Genomic DNA, 21,441 nt, shown 5'->3' on the forward strand with positions numbered 1-21,441 from the left:
AGGTCTATACCCACTGCATCCCTCCGTCAGAGCCAATCGGAGCGCGGCGTTCTGACGTGAGTGAAAACCCTGAGCAAGAAGCGGACGAACTTGCGTGCGCACCGGTGCACCTAGTGTCACTAAATAAGCTACGCTTCAGAGTAACGATACTTGGCCATATTGTGGCTTAAAATCATGGTTGCCTGTAGTCTGAAGCTTTATCTGAAATCACAGAAAACGCTTTTCCGTTCTCCACAAGTGTTTAAACAGTTCGCGACAGAGCAAAGCAATGTTACATGAGCTTCCTGACACCGAATCTAATGCTGAGGAAGTCGCACTTTTGAATCACGACGATCGGCAGTCTGCTCTGCACAAGCCCCAAAATGGCGGCGCCCACAACAATGTCGGGGAACGGAGTGCCGATACTCTAAGCACAGCTCATTTAGTGGCTCTAGGTGCACCGAGACGCACGCACTGATACGCACGTTGGAGCCATGTCATCGCGTGGTTTCTAATCTGCTCATGATTGGACCCGGCCGCGCGTTTATTTGACTCGTAGCCCATTGTGGGATCTGACGAAGTATACTTTGTACCCCCCCCCCCCCCCCCCTAAGAATAATCTTTCGTGAAATAACTCAGTACGACGAGTGTATATTTTGATTATCCCTATGGGTACCGTGAGTTCGCTGTGACAACTACGAACATTAATGCGTTAGGTTTGATCAGCGTAGTCGCAGCAAAATTGTTTTGAACGCTGTGGTTCTCGAAGTCGAGGTTTTGTCCGTTCGCATGTCGCCACGCGATAGAATCCTACCGCTTTGAGCAGGGAGTCGATATGCATTTTTGTATTTCCAAGTCCTGACTCGGGGATGTAAGCGAAACCTCACGGGGAAGTAGGCTTCACGTCATCATCATCAACAACCTTTGTGTTTGTTGTTTACGTAAACAACACATCCTCGTCCGTTGTCGACCTACGCCTCCTCTCTCTCTTTCTCCAGAGTGGGGAGTCCGTGGCAGCTAGAATCACATGGACCAAAATTCCCGCTGCATGCCCAAACCCCGCCCGTTTCGACCTGGTAGAGCTCTCTACCGGCGTACTGTCGTGTATTACTACCGCTTGATGCAAGAAGACCCCAGGCTAGCAGTCGTATTGCACTGGCTAAATTTCTTATCTACACTGTAAACCAGTGTCGCTGCACCTCAAAGGCAGGCCGACCTTACGATGTATGAACACGAGCGTCAAATTTGTTTTGTTGTTTGATGCTGAATAACTTGCTACGGTCTAAGCATACACTCAACACAATTACATTACTATCCAGAGTTACAGTCACTGCAGTAAATTTTGTCCTAAACTGACACTTGAGCTTAGTCGTCGCTTCACCCTTACTTGCTAAAAAAACTCATGCTACTGCAAACGTGCACACACAAAGGGAACGATTAGTGATTAATGTAAGCAGTGCGTTCAATACTTGATTACTATTAAACGGAGAAGGTATATCGGACAGAGAGGTACAGACAGAAAGAGAGAGATACTGGAGGAGAGATTTCGATTAGGCGAAGGGAATCCTTCCTCCTTTCTCATTTGGCGTCTTTCTTTTCGGTCGTTTGGTCGTCGGAGTCCGTCAGAAGAGAGCGAGCGAGGAAGAGGGCGGCAGAAAGGGTGGCGGAGGAAGGCGAGGAGGGTTGTATCGAGGGGAGGAAAAGCGACTGGTAAAGTGGGAGGGGGAGGAACGAGCTGGCGAAGAAGAAAGCAAAAAATACACCAACAAACACGAAAAATCGGGACCGTCGACTAGCGAAGCAGTCGTACCGATCATTCCGTGGCGAGCGGTCGTGCAGTTCGCCGTGCTTTGCATCATCAGAAACCGCCTCCAGGCAACCAGCCAACCACGAAGTCACCAGTTGTTCGCCGGCGTCCCGGCGAGCGTGCGTGTGATCGACCCCCCTCACTCTTCACCAGCAGTGATCGTCTTTACTCACCTGTGCAAAGAGTGATACCGGTGTTATCGGTCTTGGTCGTCTTGTTCCCAACTTTTTCGAAAACTCGTGCGTCAAGTTGAAAAAAAAAGGAAAAAAAAAAAAAGACGTTTGTGCGAACTAGCTCGCTCTGTTACCGTCGTCGGCAAGTCGACCTCGTAGCGTCGTCTCGTGCTCCTCGCCGTGTCGAATCAAGTTCGAGTCGACTCGAGCCGTCCAGCGTCGCGCTTCATGTCGTCGCTGACACGAGTCTCCGATTGAACATGGAAACCCAGTCGACTCTACGTGAAGATACCCGAGTCTAAAGTGATTTGGTTCTCGCTGCATTTCCAAACCCTTTTACCCCCCCAAGTTGTGACGACGAGAAATTGACGGAGTGCGGGCTTTCGTAATACTTTAGACGAGTTCTGTCGTTGTTGATAAGGTAACAGAGGTGCCTTGGTTGATTGTTTTGGGGTGTGAAGTGTGTTCGCCCGGCTCTGGGCGTGAGTGTCGTTTGCCGGTGTGCGTGCGTGGTGGCCTCGTCTGACATGGAGTACCCTTGAACCTTCGCGAGTCCGTTCTCCAGCCCACCCAGGTACAACGTGAAGTTGTCGCGAGCTCGGCTTCGACCTCTTGTTACAACGAGATTGTGCTTGTAGCGAGCTGCGCTCCACATCATGTCGGGAGTTTGCGCCGCCAACGAAGAGACGCCTGTTGCTCAGGTAAGCCGAATGGTGACGGCGTCGATCGCGCTTTGGGGGTCGTGTTACGTCTGACTTGGCGGTAACGTTTAAGGTGGCTGCATGCACCCCGGGTGAATTTACTTGATTTTCTATTGACTATGCTAAAGAAAAGCCAAGCTGGTTTTTTTTGTTTTTGTAATATATTTTGTGCTAGCTCGGGATTACAGATGTTTTAACTTTCGCAAAAGGTAACGCAAATTCTGTCTCCTTTATTCGACGGTAAACTGCCAAGGGTATGACACCTTCCTATAAACCCTTTCCGCGTTTTCGGTAGGTTTAAGTAGCTGTTTTCTAGGTCCGCAACTATTCTACTGACAAAATATTGTTTTATCGTATTTGTGACCACTCAAGCCTCGATTTTGTAGACTTCCTCATCGTGTGGAATCTCAGCAGCTAAGTTTGTTTACCCCCTATTCCTCTACGCCGACACGCTATCTTGCGCCGTCACTGTATCTAGTATATAAAAAAAAAAGCGTCGACACGGTATCTAGGAGTAGTCCCTCGTGCGTCAGGGGAGTTCATCAAGATCAGCTACACATCATTATCGTACTTCTGTATCTTAAAACAGATTATCTCCACAAACGTCATCACTCCAGAGAAACCGACTGCGGTGATAAGAAGAGGGGACTGCCATATCTCGGAGTTAAAAGATACAGACTGTTGGAAGCACACCCCAATAAAAGTTATAAACGCAATCGAGACAACCAATATATAGGAGACTACTGCAGCGTTTGGTTGCTAAATGGGCAATGCCCACTAGCAGTGAAGTCTTTAAAATGATGCACATTCACACAGTTTGCAACAAAAAAGAAATGAACAAACTATGGCATAGATCACCGCAAAGTAAGAAGAAAGAGCACTGGTACCTAATGCATGCACGGAACATTGTATCAATTAAGAAAACCGTTGGTCCTGCATGATGATATTGAATTCTAATAACATATGCATGTACCATGCATATGTCATTAGGATTCAATGTCATCTTGCAGTCAACGGTTTTCTAAGCATTATCGATGACGTCTGTTCGCTGCAATGGGTGATAATTAAAAGATTCAAAACCACTTCTACAAAAGAAGAAAACAAAACAAGAAACGCCGACTTAAGAGCGATTTTAACAGTCCAGGTTTGATCGAAGTGCGTAGTCATGCAAAAAATCAGCTGTACCACTCGCTGAAAGTCTTGTTCTTTTCTTGGGCCCAACTTTTTTCTCAGTTACAATATTGGCGAGACGTTAAGCATTAGTACTCTTACAAGTGTCCCTGCTAACCACCTTCCCCTAGAAAACAGTTTTTAAACAAAATTAAGTAACTAAAGTCACTAAAGTCACTAACAGAGTAAGAACGGCAGGGAGGTCTTTCTGTTGACACACCACGCTCGAAACTCACAAGACGCCAAAGCTTACCTTCGATAATACTTTGGCGTTTTGTGAGTTTCGAGCGTGAGGACACAGCCAATAGCACGACGGAAATCAACCACCGCGTGCCGAAGAATTGTCATTTAAAAGATACACCCATGTGCTTCTTTCGGTGACTATCTCGTGAAATGAAAGGCGTTAATAGTTCAACGTTCACGTAGGACAAAGAAAAAATAAATAAAAATATATTGGCCGGTTTGCCTTACAGAACGGCGTCAACGAACCTGGAGGAGCCTCGGAGCGATTGTGTAACTTTCACATATTTTCGTTTGACATTTTGTTTCCTCCTCGCCTATTCTCGTTCGTTCTTGCTGCGTACAACGCACCTGGCTCTGAATTGCGCGCGGGGGGAATTTATAGCAATTACTCCCTTGCAACGGATGCCTTCCCCATCACATCTTAGCGCTGTCTCTTTCTGCTTGAATCTGTACTTTTTTTTTTTTTGCCATTTTTAGTTGCTTTTTTATTCGCTTTTTTGTTTTGTTTTTATCGCTATTTTTGTTCGGCAAGTCAGCAGTATTCATTGGGCGTATACGAATGAGCGAGTGCGTATAGGGGAATGCTAAGCGGGAAGCGATTTGCCGATGGAACGTCACATGGATGCCACCCTAACTGCAACATCGGGACGTTGCGTAAGCTCGTCTTCAACTCGCGCCGGACTCTTCGTAACGCTCGCCTTGGCATCAACTGATTGATCGCCCACATTGCGCAACCGGTCTCCGAGTTTCGTCCGAGGAAACGGCATAGGAAAGTCGTGCGTTATTTATGGGTGTTAACTCATTGATTGGAATGTTATTTATTGTTGTTGTTATCGTTACGTATGCGTGATGGATCGCACTTCTTATCTGCGTCATGGAGGGAGCATTGCCCTTGATGATGCTGGATCTGTACGTGAACCTCGAGGATGCGTGTTCGTATAGCTCACGCAGCGGAATTGGTCTCAAGTGTAGGCTTGACTTCTCAGTGCCGTTCTTCTCAGTGTGGTGGCAGTGTGGGCTGCGTCTGTCTCAGAAAAATTCACTCAGAGGAAGCTTGTGATTCACTGCATCAAAGCTAAAGAGGTTTGACCCGAAGGTGCTAAGCGAGACGCGTGTCATAAAGTTCCCAGGCAGCGTTCTTTAAAGCAGAATTTCGAGTTCTAATGACTAAGCTTACTCGAGAAGAAGGTTAGGTCCACTTGGCGACACCAGTTTATTTTTCGTGTGCATGCGTAAATTGTGACAAACAGGTTTTACGAAATCTAATTTTGAAGTTTTAACCCGACGCGAAGTTGAGTGATTTCATATAATTCAATCTAGCGCTTTCCTCGCTGAAACGATTGTGTAGGCAAACAATACAATGTCCACATTGCTTGCTCGTCAATCGATTAAAAAAAGATTTGCGTGTTAACGTGACCCACCACAGTGAGTCGTTGCGGAAGATTGGAAAGAACTATAGCTCGCGTGTCTGCGAAGGTGATTCGAGTCAATATACTCTATAATAGCGCAATGAAAAAAGGAAGCCGGGAATCATTCCTCACATGCTATCGCTCCTCGCTTAATTGGTGCACTGACTTTAACCACACGCCGCAACGGGACTGCTATTAATAAAGCAACTCATTCGAACGCGTCCTAGGTTTAGGCTATCGCTTTCCTGATCCGTAGGATGGAATACGGTTAAGCGCGGCGTTTCCTTCCTTGTGTAACCAGCTTCGAGCGTTCTTGAGAATACGTTTTCTGCCGATGGGGCTGAGATCGTGGACGCGCAACTCTTGTCCTGCTCGGAGGAGGCTGGTTTTTGTTGGTCTAACGCAGGGGTGACCGGACAGACATATGCAGAGAGAAATAAAAAGGACTGTTTAAGTGAAAGGCCGTATTAAAATGGGATGTGACCGTTTTTTTTTTTCTCTATTATTTCTTTATCTCAGTTGGTGGTCACAGCGTATTCCAATCATAAAGCGGTTGCTCATTGTGTCCTTTTCAGTGTGTGTGTGTGTGTGTGTGTGTCCATTCGTGAAAAAAGCACGCTACAAAGCCACTCCTGAGTAACTCAGGTGTTTATCCGTCAGGGCCGCGCGCCCTGTGCTGATCTTACCGTCTCCATTAATTAGAAGAGTGCCTTCACAACATGGAGTATGTTGATTCCAATATCAAGGGACAGAAGTTTCTGTTTTGCAAGGTAAGGGGGGGGGGGGGGGGGGGGGGGCAGATGGCTGCCAAAACGTAAACTGTGTTTTTTTCACTCTCTTTTTTTTTTTTTTTTGGGGGGGGGGGGGGGAAGGGTTGGAACGGGGTGCGCTTACTACGGAGCCGCAGTTTAGCCAACCCTGGTAACGGTTTGGGCTCGTTTGTGAACGCATTCATCAGAACCGCGGTCACACAAGGCAGGCAGACGACCAACACTACCGGAGGACAGAACAAAGGCGAACACGTTTAAGGCCAGGTGGTGGCGCGTGTTTGCGGAGAGTGTTTGTTGTTTGTCGTTCTTGTGGGGCTGGGGCTATAGTGACTGGCGATCGCGGGTAGGCGGACAAGGAATGATACATGTGTGTGTAAGGTGTCTTTTCGGTAATCTTTGAAACTCAGTCAGCGATTGAAAACGAGCATATCTGTTTGTCAGCTGGCTTTTGTTGTTAGCGTTCAAAGACAAATAGACGCGAGAGATCGCTGAAGCGCACAAGCGGACTATCAACTTTCTGTCCTGCTAGTATTCGCAGCTTTTACGGCGCATAAAGGGCGCGCTAGTTTCTATCGAAATGGCTCTCATTTGGATGACTGTCGTAGAACAGAAGTACAAGGTCGGGCCTGCAACGTGTTCTATTTTTTCTCTTCTTTTTTTTTTTAAATACGGGCGGGGCACGGTTTTGGAGACCATCATACACATTTTCGGGATTCTTGCTGCCGGACTCGACGAACAACAACGTTCTGGATTCTGTAGTACAAGAAAGAAAATAAAAGGAAGGGGGGGGGGGGGGGGGGAGAGAGAGTACGGATTTAGACAGCGACTTTCATATTTTTAGACGAATTTAAAATATCGATTGGAAGCTCCTTTTCCCTCCAACGATGTTATGGTACATGCACTCGCTCAAGCAGTTGACTGCACCACCCTTAAATTGTATAGTCCTACTCCTTGGCTCAGTTTCTAAGCTACGCCGTAGGCTTGTAAGCACTAGGCGTATATGCGCTGCATCTTTCGTATACCTCTCGTGTTTTGTTATAGGATAGAGTTGTGTTTGCTGTGTTAAGATTGGGTCCTTGAATCAAGAAGAGATCACGTTTGAGGTGGAGCTGTCAACGCGTTGCGTGGATATATAAATTTTTTTCTCAGTAAAAAGAAAGTAAAACAAAATAAAAAAGTTTGTTTGGTAACGGCACAGTCAAGTTAATAGCCAAAAAATAATGTATGACACAGAATGATTTTGGCTGATTGCCCTCACTGCAATTGTGTAGCTCCTTGAATGGATCATCTCGTTTAACTCGGTCACGGTAAAACATTGGCCCCCAAAATCGGGCTTTGCCAGGAAACAACACACCTATTAACGTGTCGCATGTTGTTTATAAAGTTTTTTTTTTATTTTTGGTTTTTAACGTGGTTCTATGGAGCGAAGGAGCGGGTACTGTGTACAGGAATAGAGATACATATCGCGATTAGTGATTCATTCAAACGTCAGGAAAGAAGGCTGCGCCTCTGTGAGCAGAACAGAGTGGTTAAAGTCTAACCAAAAAAGAGTCATTCAAGAACCGACGAAGGGAAAACACGACAAGCAAGGTCGTCCTTGTTCGTTCCTTGTCTTGGCTGTCTCGTTCGATGGTGGTGTATAATCGACGCGCTTTCGTTATTATTTGTTTCGTCGTTTATTTTGCGTCCCTGCGTTTTCCAGTTTGCGCCGGCTTTTGTACGCCGCGCAACACTGTTACCGCAAACAGACGTTGACCTTTCTTTTTTTTTTTTTTTTGTCGTTTAGAGTAAAGAAAAAGCGGTCACAAAAGCTATTTGTGTAGCGGAAAGAGATTTATTATTTCGAGCACCAAGCTAAGGGGTACAAATTTTATATATCTGCAAAATACGCGTTCGAAGTAAAACATGAAAAAAAAAAAAAAGAAGAAGAAGACCGATGTCGTTTTCGCGTTAACAGTGTGGCGCAGTGTATACATGTCACAATTAGGCTTAGATGGCGAACGTTACATCGAGGCACAACTTGAATCCTTTGACTTCCAACAATGCGTTGAAGAAGGGCGCTAGACATCGTTTTTCACACACCGACTGCCAGACTTGTACGCTGCTCATTACGAGTAAACCGGTTACTTGTAATCGATTCATTTTTAGAGCAATTTTGTAATCGTTTGATTAATTTCTGTTAGGTAGTAATCTCGTCACTTTTGGAAGTACCCAAATTACTTGTAACCGTTGCCTTCTCTTCCCCTCCCGTTTCTAATGGCACCCTTTGTCCGTACAAGTTTCTTACCGAGGAATCCTTGAGTCATATCTCCGACAGGACGGTAGTTTACCAAAATTGATGGACCAAGAAGATAAATAGTTCGTAATTCGGTGATTCTAATCCGGTAACACACAGCAGAAAAGACCCGTTTTCAAACCAGCAGAAATCGTTTGAAACCGTTTCAAACCAACAGATGCCCTGTTTTCAAACCGTTTCAAACCGTTTCAAACCGACAGATGCCGGTTTGAAACGGGTTCAAACCGTTTCAAAACGGCATCTGTCGTTTTAGAGATCTCAACTAATCGGAGAAGCAACGGTTACTTTTTTTTCAAGTAATGGCCAATTATTTTTTTCTCGAGTTATTGAGTAACCTAATTGAATACTATTTTAAACGAGAGTTATTGTAATTGTAGTCGGTTACTTTTTTTATTTTCTAGTAACGTGAACAAGACTGCTGACAGCTTAGGAATAAACGCGGAGCTTATTACGTTATTCGTGTTCACTTTTGCTGTTTCATGATTGGGTCTTTAGCGAGCTCGTCCGTCAATACAAAAATGTGATTGGTTGCGGAGCAGCTCCTATATTATGTGTGCTGTCACGCTGTTTACGCAAATATGCGTGATTTGAATGTCGAATGTGCGCATGACGTCCACAAAATCACTCGATAGGTTTATACCTAATCGTTCTCGAGCCATTCAAAAGCGCGAACTTCGTAAATTTACGAGATAATTGGTTAGACGCCTGCTTGAAGATGCACGTGTGCCAACGAGCCGATGGTTCGGACACAACAGCAACAACGGATGTAACGAGCCAGTCGGTGAAGCGAGCAAACTTCAGATCCAAGATTTGATTAAAGAGCTGCCAGTATATACTATTGCCCCAACGTTTACCGACTTTCTCACTTTTTTTTTTTCTTCTCTCATTTCCTTTGACCTATTTTCGCGGATTGTTTCGAAATTCTTCACCGCACTCTCACGGGTGTATACGTCCTTCATATTTAGGCTTTCCGGTTCGGGACGTTTACTGAGAGCGCAACATCCGCGATAGCTCGCTGCCAAATGTATTCTTGACGATTCGGCATTGAAGAATAAACACCAAACAAAATATTCAGCATTTTTTTTAATCATGAAGCGGAAAACAGTTAAACACTTTTTGCCGGTTTATAATTGGTGAGAGGTATAAGAATGCAGTAGATGGTCTTGCCTGCAGCACGCGCCCGTTGCCTTTTGTCGAGCTTTGACTGCGCGTGCGCCGAAGTGCTTATCAACGACAGAAAGCTCGCTCTGGAGGTGCAGCATCGACTGCATTGTTTACCTGTCACCAACTGGGCAGCGTGCCCTCCCCCCCCCCCCCCCCCCCCCCTAAAAAATCTTGTTTTTTGTTTTTGTTAATTTTGTTTTTGTCATTGCAAAAATAAATTACGCATTACCGAACGCTCACTCTCCGCTCAAATGTAGCGCTAGCGGTCCGAACTAGATGCCAAAACGTTTAGGCACTAATCGTTATCTTATTCAAACGTTATAAGTGATTTCCCGAAAATTTCGATGGGCAGTTGGGGCCCAATTTTCGCCTGTTTTCCGTACCTTGCGCCATAGAGCTCCACGTATCCGAGAGCTGAGTCGGCCGCCATTTTCCCATTGAAAATTACAGAAAATCACTTATAACTATTGAATAAAATAGCAGTTAGTTTTGTACCTTTTTTTTCATCTGGTTTGGACCGCTAGAGCTATGCGGAGAGGAAGTCGTCTGCTTCTTGCGCAGGAGTCGCGGTGACGTCAGACTGATACCGAGCTCTGATTGGCTCTGATTGAAGGATAGTGGGCAGACCTCAATGCGAGATGCCTCGAGGCCTACCCACTATTTTTTTTTTTCAATCGGCCAATAAGAGCTCGGCGTTCTGACATCTTCACAACCCTGTGCAAGAAGCAGACGAATTTGCACTCCTACATTTGGGGCGGAAAATGAGCGTTTCACGACGGTTTAGCCCAAGATAGCAAATCCACGGGACAACGAAGGCCGTGACGATGCACTTTTGGCGCTGCCTGATTGGCTCCGCCGGATTCTGACGTCATTTGCGGCCGGTCGTAGCATGGGTCGCATTACAGCGAGAAAAGTTTTTTGTTTACTAACTTGCATTGCTTTCAGACGCCCATCTAACTGGGTTATAAAGACCCTTTCGTTTTCGGTGCGCTACAAAGATCAAGACTGCGTTGTTATGCAGCATCTCAGCGTCAACGGTCACTGAATATCATTAGCTTCTTTTGCAATCTCGAGTTTAGCTAAATTGCAAAAGTAGCATTCTCTAAGACTGATTTTCAGTTGCCGGTACCGATCATTTATGACGTATTTATTACCATCGAACGCTTTTCGGCATGAATCTTTTGCACCGATTCAAATAGTGGTGTAGATAAACACTGACGTCGATTTATATACCTCCGAATTTCTACTAGAACGAATACCGTAAAAACCAGGACCCCGTTTTCGGTATCGCTCGGTATCGCATGCCTAAATAGTTCCTCGGCAGCTCGATGCATGCAGCAGTGGAGCGTTCCTCGCCGCTGCCACCCACCTGTCGGATGCAGTGCTTTCCCCCTCTCCCCCCTCTCCCCCTCCTTCCTCCCGCTGCTGCAAAGAGCAGCAGCGGCTGGCGCGTGCGAGCGAACTGGTTTTTCGGGTTTCGAGCGGCGATCCACCGGCTCCGGGCGAGCCGGGCCCCCCCAGACGCGATCAGCCACGGCACGGGCCAGACAAACCGCCCGAGCAGCTGAAGGACACTCAGCTGATTGCCAGCAGACCGATCGGCGCGGCTATACTCTGCAACTCCGCAAATACGCCTTCCGTCGCCGCATTTACGCGATTATATACTATAGTCCAGGGGTCTCGAACACGCGGCCCACGGGCCACATGCGGCCCGCAACTCGCTGGGACGCGGCCCGCAGGCAACCGGCATACGAGTTCCGGTTCCTTTGCGCTAGAAATGGCATGCGCCGTAGTGATCTCATCTCCCCGATTCATTTTCGCTCGAAATGAACTTTTGAGGTATTCACAGGGTTTATATTTATCTGTGATCATTTTCCCTTTGTTTCACTTCTGCTTCCCAGCTTTTAAGAATGTAGGGTAAATCTCCGCTGCACGAACTCTCGTTTAGCAGGAATAACTGCGAAAGATAAATCTAGAAACTCGAAAATGTCGCATTTAAATAATATATATATATATATATATATATATATATACAACACGGGCACTTCACACCATCGTATGTGGTCTCCGAGAAGGATATAAACGAATATGTGCAGATGAATGAACCGTACTTAATCCAATGAATCAAAGAATTGAAGTTTTCAGGAACCCGTCGAAAGCCAAAAATGTCGCACCGTCAACGTGCTGATATTTTTAATAAAACAAGAAAACAGGCGCACTGTCGTTCCTGTTGCTTAATTCACTCAAGAATTAACCAAGCTTATGAACATGCATCTCGAAAGAGAAACAATCAGTTAGAAACAACCCTGGCTCCGCCAATTTTTGGCTTTCGGCGGGTTCCTGAAAACTTCAATTCTTTGATTCATTGGATTAAGTACGGTTCATTCATCTGCACATATTCGTTTATATATATATATATATATATATATATATATATATATATATATATATATATATATATATATATATATATATATATATATATATATATATATATATATATATATATATATATATATATATATATATATATATATACCGTAAACTTCTTTTGTGACACCCTATATATACATTAGGACCTGATGAAGAGGGGTCCCCGCTCGGAACGTCGTACAATAAATACGTTTAAAAGCATTTACCTCCTTTTTACGATATATATATAAATTTCAACGGGAAAATGGAGCCCATTTTTGACTGTTTTCTTTTTCTGGTGCCATAGAGCCCCATGTATTCGAAAGCTCCATCGGCCGCCATTTTCCCATTAAAATTTTCAGAAAACCACTTAAAACTTTTGAATAAGGTATCGGATCGGGCTGAAACTTTGGCATCTGGTTGTGACCTCTAGCCCTACCTTTGGGCGGAGAATGAGCGTTCGGCGATGCTTAGTTTATTTTTGCAATAAAAAAAAAAAAAAAAAACTGTAATTTATTTTTACACCCAGTATATCACCTTTACAGGGATGCTAAACCAAACATTTCAGTGTTTATAATAAGTGGCGCACTATCTTTCCATGAGTCAGCAGCCGCCGGTGTGCGCAAGCACACGCAACGAAATTGACGTCATCATATCCCCCATTCGCGCTTGATAAGCTTGAATGGGGGATATAATGACGTCAATGGTGTTGCGTGTGCTCGCGCACACTGGCGGCTGCTGACTCATGGAAAGATAGTGCGCCACTTATTATAGACACTGGAATGTTTGGTTCAGCATCCCTCTAAAAGAGAAGTATTTGTTCAGTGTTAATAAAAATCGTCAGGAAAGCAAAAACTGTCAAACTAACTGATTGTTTCTCTTTCGAGATGCATGTTCATAAGCTTGGTTAATTCTTGAGTGAATTAAGCAACAGGAACGACAATGCGCCTGTTTTCTTGTTTTATGAAAAATATCAGCACGTTGACGGTGCGATATCATTTCAATTCTTGTCACATCAGGTCAAGGCCCAAAGTAGTCATATAGAGAATTATCAAATATAAAAATATCACCGGCTAATCTGTGAGTTTAGGAAAAGGTGCCCCACAAAAGAACTACACAGTCCTCGGTCGTTTTAGGTATATTCCATAAACTGCCCAGTATCACTGAGGTTCCAATGAATTACAGGAACGAGGCTGTCCTCACAGCCTCGGCTGATTTTTTTACGTAAAACCGAGATACGTTCTTTCTTTATTTCTCGCCATTTATCGTTTTAAGTTCCATGCCCTTCTTTGCCGCCTCTCTCCGTGTTATTCCCGGCCGCCTGCATATCAAAGAAGCTCGCCTATGTTGATTTTTCCTCCGTCCGAAGCTTTGCAGCACTGCTCGTGGACCGGTATTCCCAGCTATCCTCGGGCAATTCAGAGCAGAGTGACCGTCCCTCTCTAGGCATTAAATAAAGCCGCCACCGCCTCTCCCCCACGCGCTACTATATTAAGCGTCCACTTTCGCTCCGGAACGTCGGCGCCCGGAGCGCCGAGAGCGAGTTTAATATGCCCGCCCAGTAACGTCCCTGCAACTGACACACATACACGACGCGACAACGAACGCCCTAGGGCGGCGTCACGCGCGTGCGTCTGTGTGTCTCGAGACGGACCGCAGCAAACGCTGCAAGACCCATCTGAGCCAATCAGGCGTCAGGATTTCGCTACGCCACTGCCGTGTCCAACCGGAAGGACCAATTGGAGGCGGAGCGCAGCAAACGCCACAACCCATCTCAGCCAATCAGGCGTTGTGGTTTTGCTACGTCATCGTCGTGTCGGACCGGAAGGGCCATTTGGAGACGGGCCGCAGCGAACGCCACGACCCGTCTGAGCCAGCCGGGCGTCGTGATTTCGCTACGTCACAGCTGTATGCGACCGGAAGGACCCATCCTCTGCCGGGAACCGGGAACGCTTTGGTTCACTGACTTCTTTAGAGGGCAGAATTGAGGCAGTGGCAGACGGACCTGTGAGCCCAACACCCACGATTGCCTCTATTTTCTTTTCCCAAATACATCGCCTACACGCGCACACACAGAAGGCAAAACCACCCAGTCGTCGAGAAGGAGCCATGTGACCACGGCCTCGGTTCATGGTATGATTGTGTGTGTCTTGTAGGGTTTCCACTTCCCTGTTTGTATAAAAAAGCAGTGTCGCTTGGTATGAACTAATGCGGCGCGCTATCTGAACTGTCAGCGATGGCGTGCTGCGCATGGTTATGCGTGTATTTATTTTTACTTGTAGTCGGCGAAAGCTAAAAGGAGAAACAGGTCTAACCTTCTCATCGCGATGGTGGAACGTGTACGCTGGGGAACTATAGCTGGGCCGAACGCTCTTCTTTCATCACGCTTGGCTTCACACGCTTCGCTTAAGTTTGGAGTTAATTCTTCCGTCCTTCACCGGTTGGAGACAGCCAGCATCGCATGCTGCAAGAGCATCTCCAACTGGAATTTACTACGTTCGAAATCGACATTATATAAAAGGTACGTAAGAATACTATGAGATTTTAGGTCTGAGCTTTCAAGCAGACACTTGTGTCCCAGCTGGGTTGAAACGACGTTAAACTTTTGAGGTGTTCAGATTCCATATTGAGGTATGATTCTTCAGACTAAAAATGCCAAATGCTCGGGTAGTCTTTTTTTTCTTCTTTTGCTTATATTTTGGTTTTGATTTCAAACCTTGGTTGTTTGTGTACTCATTCGCTGAGCGCGCAGCGTGTGTTGTAATTGGTTGGTCCTCTGTATGTTCTTTAGTAAAGTAGACCAGCAGGGCATTTTTAAGCGACGTTTTGTGTTTTCGTCGCGAACGTAATAGACGCTTTTAGCATACACAAATTTAGTACCAGCAGTAGTGGTCTTCCAGCGCCTGACCACGAGATATCGTACCATTCAGTGGTGATAATGGTTCAAGATAAAGCCTAGGGGCGTTTCATGTAACCACGGTGATGTACTAATGGGTCTACATCACGGCCTGTTACAAGACTTCACCATGTATGTTATATTATTGATGCCACGACAGCCCGTGCGTGCGATATCTACACGATGGTTCATCGAATACCAAACTTTGTGGTCTTAAAACGGGACCTTTTCCAATTAAAATCAAATGCTTGTACCAAAATGTAAAACTGTAGCCGGTACCGCTAAAGTGGCAGTTCATGCTTCCCTGATTTTGTGACACTCTGTAATTAAATGATAAAAGTCGATGATTGCAATGATAGTCGCAGTCTCGCAAGGATACTCGGATGACCACACGACACAGTTCCGCGATATCAGATTAAACGAAGTGACTCAGAAAGCTTTGAACGACCCTCGTTTGTTAATCTGGCTTTAACGCTGGACATCCAAGGCTGCAAGAGGCTTACCTCGCTCACTGCTTTCGTGCACCGCTTTGACTTTCATTGAAACATTGATTGCTCTCGTGTGCCTCCGTGTGTACACGCGTCCAAACAAATAAAAGCGACAATCGAAGCTATGGTGGGAACTGCTAAAAAGAACCTGAAAAGATACCTGATGAGAGCCTCAGAGTTCCAGCCGACGTTTCGCTAAGAGGCTTAGCTTCTTGAGTGCCCTGAAGAGGCCATACCTCTTAGCTTCTTAATAGCACAGAAGACGTGAATTTTCTTAGCTCCTTCGAGCTCCTAAAATGGCTGACCTCTTGAGGACCTTAAAAGGTAAACTTTTTTTGGTTTTTCAGGGCCCTGAAAAGGCCATGTCTTTTAGCTTTTTCGTGGCCTTAAAGAGGCTGTCTCTTAGCCTCTAAGATCTGGCGAAGCCAATCGCTTCTTTAGTGCCCTGAAGAGGTCATGTTCTTTAGCCTCTTAGGGCCCTGAAGAGGACATGTCTCTTAGCTTTTTAATGGCCCATAAGTGGTTAATTTTCTTAGCTCTGTCCAGCCTCTAAAAAGGCTGTCCTCTTGAGGACCTGAATAGGCCAAATTGCTTTGCTTTTTCAGAGTCCTGAGGAGACCATGTCTTTTAGCTGGTTCGTCACCTTTAACAGGACGTCTCCTAGCCTTTTTAAGACCTGGAGGCCAAATGTCTTTGCTTCTCCAGTGCCCTGAAGACGCCACGTCTTTTAGTTTCTTAGGGCCCTGAAAAGGCCATGTTTCTTATCTTCATAACGACCCAGAAGAGCTTGTCTCCGAGCTTCTTCAGGGCCGCAAAGAGGCTGTCGCAGCCTCCTCAAGACCTGAAGAGACCAAATCTCTTAGTGTCTTCCGGCTCTGAAGAGACTTCCTTAGCTTCTTCAGCGCCTAGAAAGGATGACTCTTAGTCTTAGCCTCTTTAGGAACTGAAAAGGGTAAATCTTTTCGTTGCTTCAGCGCCTTGAAGAGACTATCTTCACTTCTGCAGAACATAAAGAGACAGTCTTTTAACTTTTTAAAGGCATGGGGAGGCTGTCTCTTAGCTATATTTAGGACCTAAAAAGGTCAAATCTTTTAGTTTCTTCAGTGCTCTGGCAAGACCGTGTTCGCTTTTTCACGATCTAGAGAGACAAAGTGTCTTAGCATCTTTAGCGTCTGGAGAGGATGCCTTACCTGATAAGGCTAATCCTCTTAGTTTTTTCAGCGCTCCGAAGGTACTCTTCGCTTCTTCAAGACCTATGAGAGAAAAAGTATCTTACTTTATTCAGGGCATAGGGAGGCTGCCTCTTAGCCTCTTTAGGGCCTGAAGAAGCTAAATCGTTTACTTCAGGGGCAACCAAGCTGCGGCTCTTCACGTGTTAAAGTGCGGCTCGCAGCTCCCTCCCCTACCTCCCCCCCCCCCCCCCCCCCCCCCTTTCCGCTCACACGAGCACTTCCCCAAAGAAATTATTCGAAATTTAAATCGAAAGACAGGTTGCGGTTTGGTAATCTTGTGCTACTGCTACATTACGTACATTTGGACTGCTTTTGACTCGGATAGATAGTAGCGCTAGTATTGTTTATTCCTCTAAACAAAAGTTTGCCCCCCCCCCCCCCCCCTCCCACCCACCGCGGCTCTTGGAAGTTTCGTGGTTCTGTTTGCGGCTCTTAGACCGGGTCAGCCTGGCCACCCCTGGTTTAGTTTCTTCAGTACTCTGAAGAGACTGCCCTCGCTTCTTCATGGCCTAAAGAAAAGCAAAGCAAGGCTTGGCGAAGCAGCCTCCTAGCCTTTTAAGGAGCTGAAGAGGCTAAATCTCATAGTTCATTCACGGCTTTCAGGATACATTCTAAACTTTTCGGGGCCTTGAATAGGCTGCCTCTTCTCTTCTTTGCGGCCCTGAAGGAGCTATCTCTTAGCGAAGCGTCGACTTCCATACCATGAGTTGGCATACCCCACGAGTCGTTGTATGCACACGCTACGCATGTTCCTTGAGAATACGACCGTCCCAGGAAAAGTGTCTTCCTCAAAAAGTTATCTACTCGATATGTTTGACTTGGAAAGGAAGAGTATATCTATACTTCGTTTGACCTTAGGTCCGAGCGTGGTCAATGTTATGAGCCGAAGGGCCAATCAAACAGCGCAAAAAGCGCAACGTCATGGCGTGCTTCCTGCGCTTGATAGGACTAGCCGGCGGAGGAACACGCACAGGGACGGCAAATACCGATTTGTCCTATCATCTGCAGAGTGCACGCCAGGACGTTGTGGCTCTTTCGCTGTTTGATTGGCCCTTCGGCCCATAACATCGGCTGCGCTCGGACAAAAGCTGAAACAAAGTATAGTTCGACAAATTCAACTCGGGTGAACTCTCCAGAAAGGTCGTTAACTGGCCGACCATCGCTCTCCAAACACTAAATGAAGAATGGTTGTATCTGAATACAGGAACACAGCCGTCTGTACAAAAAAAGGGCCGAGATGAACGCTTCCAAAGAAGGTTTAAAGTACGAGCAAACCCGTCTCTCATGCATCCGTTTTTGTTTTGTTTTTTTTTTTTTTTTGCTCGTATTTATGATTCTTTTTTTTCCTCGATCGTGGATGTCTTCTTCTAACACGCCCATTATCTAACGTAAGCGGACGTTCGAACGCACACACGCCTGATGCACCAATCCACGGTCGTTGGTAAAAGGAGGCGGGTTAAAAGAAGCATCTGATTTCGCAGCTTCTTTTCAAAAGGGTTTCTTGAACGGACTTGAAGAGGCGTCTCGTCGAGGCGGTCGTGGTGCGACGGATGTGGCGCCAGCCGCATGAAATATCTCGCTTTCTTTTTTGTTGATTGCAAGCTCCGGTTCTCTTTATTCGTCTCTATATACTGGTAGGGCAAGGCAACAACAACAAAAAATATATATATATATATATATAAACATAAGAAGAGGGATGCGAGGACGGTCGAATTGGTCAAAGCCGTCGTCAGGGAAACATGTTTACGACGAGTCGGCTTAGCAAAGCCGGAAACTCGGCGGAGTGCATCATCGATGTCAAGGATCATCGGAAAACGTTTTAGCTTTCTTATTATTTTTCTCGCATTCTTTCGCTCCTCTTCCTTTTCTTCTCTCCCTTCCATCTTTCTCCTCCCTTTCCTCTCTGTCTTTCTTGGCCTCCCATCGTGATATCTTTAGGCTCTTAGCAGCCTTGTCTGTCCATATAGATACACCAAGCGTTTTATGTGAACCCCGTCCTTCTCGAATACGCTATATAATTTCATATGGATACTAGATCGCTCGTGTGGGTATTTTGATGTGTTATTTCCGTAAAATTGCCCCCCCCCTTTTTTTTCGCCTTTTTCTTTTTTCTTTCGTATTTCTTGTAGCAGCATCTCTTGACGTCTACCCAAGAATCCCAGAATGCAACTATAGTAACGATGGGGTTCTCCTGACATTCCTCTCCGACTTGTCTTACATCTTTCTATTCCGGTTTTTCCGTTGTTTATATTTTTTTTTTTCGAGCAAATGTATATTTTGTGGTTCCTGTGTTGTCTCTGCACGTCGTTCTGTATAATCTTCCTCTTCACCTCTACCGTTGCGTCTCCAGTTCGTTTGGCGTTTTGGCTAGGATATTTGTTGTTCTCCAGTGTTGTTGTTTATTCTTCGGTGTTGGCGAACACTCGCGGCGACAGTCGTTTGCGCGCGCTGCTTTATTTCCGGCTCTTATATGTTGGTGTGTGTGTCCCCGCGAACCAAGCGAGCCAATCGGAGTTACCATTATCACAGTCTTTATCGTCCCATTGTTGAGGCATCCCAGCAATGCCATGAACCCCGCTTCCCGCTTTTTAAGTTTGCCTTTTAGGTATTTGGTTGTTTTTTCGAGCACGTCTTCGTACATTAGAGGCGCCTGTTTCTTCTTGTTTCCTTGCTGTATTTATGCTGTCGCTTCAGTTCCAAACTCAAAGTTATTTTCGTTAGTTTTTTCTCGGGCTCTTTATAGCCCCCAGTGCATCTCTGCACTGCATGCCTTCAGCTACGATTGAGACTCATTACAGTTAGAAGTACCGTCATTACAGCTACCATTGCATTTGGTTTTACTGTGTGTGCTTTTTCGTCCGTGAGCGTTTTTATGAGCGGCCTTCCTTTATGTCTTCGTTATTGTCGTGATGGTAGTGTCGGACAGTTGATGCTTGTTATTGCACTTTTATTGTGTTTTCTTTTCTTTACACCCGGTGCGTTTCGGCGGCAGTTTTTGACTTGGTGTGGAGTAGTGTCAAGAAGTTCGCCATAGCCTCTGTCGCTGGGTCAATTATGGGTAGTTTGCCAAAATTTATACAAGCAATGTTGGTTTTGTGCCAACATTTTGTGAAAAGGAGATAGGTATATTGTAAATTATATGGGCTGACTATAAAGGGAGAGGGAGGGGGGCGTGAAACTCTCCCACTTTTTTGATGACGGACTATTTAGGACGATTACATTGTTTTCTATTGATATTTAAGCCAGCCTGTAGCTGGGTATTCCTATACATGACAGGCCCTCTTCAGAAATACGCGCCGTCTAAGCTATATAATGCACCAGTTATCAGTGGCCCTCATACTTTGGAAATGTATTCTAAACTTGCACTAGACACGGGTAGAGCTTTAGCATTTTGGGGTTGACCTCGAGACTAAACACAAGAAACAGGAAAGCCACGCCAGCGTCCGGCGCGGTCTCTTCACCAGTCACATGATTCGCGCTGGAAGCAATGCCAGAAATATGGCGACCATCATTTGCGGGACTGGGATTTATCGCAAAAAAATCCACTCTAAAATAAATTAAAAAACCTCCATTCGGTACATCCAATGAAAATTTATTATAGCAGGGGAATTGCGGTTTAAAGTCTACCTTCCTTCCTTAATGGTACCTGGTTCGCGAGTGCCACATTAACCAGATTCCAGACCTGCAACCTGAATCCGGCCTCGCTCAAGAGCGCGGCCGGAATCAGGTCTAGGTCTGCGCCGAGGGTTTGCAGTACGCGTGCGGGACGCTCCGAAAACAAAGGAACGGGCACGTACCCCGAGGAGCATCCTGTCTGGGCCATCGCGTCTGACTCTCTTGCGCTAGGCAACGCAATTCCATCCTTCAAACCCAATCTCGACTTCGTGACATGCCGCCTGGGAAACACAGGCAGGGACGTAGTCGGTCAGGTTGCATCATGCCTGTTGGTCGGTGTCGATTTTGCTTGTCCTTATCACTTGTATACTTCCTTTGTATTCCTCTTTTCCTCCTTTGGCACATGTGCGGTTCGACGTGAGGTTCGTCTGTTCCCGCTGTGGGAAAATAGGATCAGCTAGATGTGGTCATACGCCTAACTTTTTCTTTAAACTCCCGGTGGGAACATCTACTCTTTCAGATCTCCGAGATCCGGCGAGATCCGAGATCCGGCCGGATTAAGTCTGAACTTTATTTTAATAGCAGGAGCTCTAGTCTGGACTCTTGGCGAAAAAGTGGACGAGCAATCAGGCGGCCATCATTGGCCAGCGCCGTGCTTGACCTTGGCGCCGGCCAATCACAGCGGTCGAATTCTTCGCCGACTTTTTCGCCAAGTGTTCAGATTAGAGCCCCAGGAGCATTCAAATGGCATTGCAGCTCACGTTCGAAGCAGACATCAGGCGTGTCTGTGTTTGTTTTATGTAGTTTGAGAGACACATATATATATGGTTATTGCGAATAGATTGTCAGCCGGTGTAGTTCTACTGCCGCTCCTCTTGCCTTCGATGCACGTACAACCCAGGGGACAATCCCTCGACGTCGGTCAAGATGCACCTATCACCACGTATCACCGCGCTTTCTTTAGACCTTGTCCGGTCATGATCTCAATCAGCGTGTGGTCCAAGCCATGACAGACCATTTGACGCTCTGTACGATACGAAAAAACAGGAAGGTATTAAACGTAACTAGATTATTAGTTTACATAAA

The 21,441-nt window shown here is 45.9% G+C and overlaps 1 protein-coding gene across 1 annotated transcript in view; it reads left to right on the top strand.

The window, feature by feature from the left end:
• Positions 1–2,119: 2,119 nt before the first annotated feature.
• LOC120838375 overlaps positions 2,120–21,441 on the top strand; it is a 205,381-nt gene continuing 186,059 nt past the window's right edge. The window contains exon 1 of the mRNA XM_042286456.1: positions 2,120–2,660. Within this exon, the coding sequence (XP_042142390.1) occupies positions 2,616–2,660 (45 nt within the window). The 5' untranslated portion in view covers positions 2,120–2,615. The remainder of the gene's footprint in view (positions 2,661–21,441) is intronic.

Source organism: Ixodes scapularis, unplaced genomic scaffold, assembly GCF_016920785.2.
Source record: "Ixodes scapularis isolate PalLabHiFi unplaced genomic scaffold, ASM1692078v2 PGA_scaffold7__128_contigs__length_106722199, whole genome shotgun sequence".
Lineage (NCBI taxonomy): Eukaryota > Metazoa > Arthropoda > Arachnida > Ixodida > Ixodidae > Ixodes > Ixodes scapularis.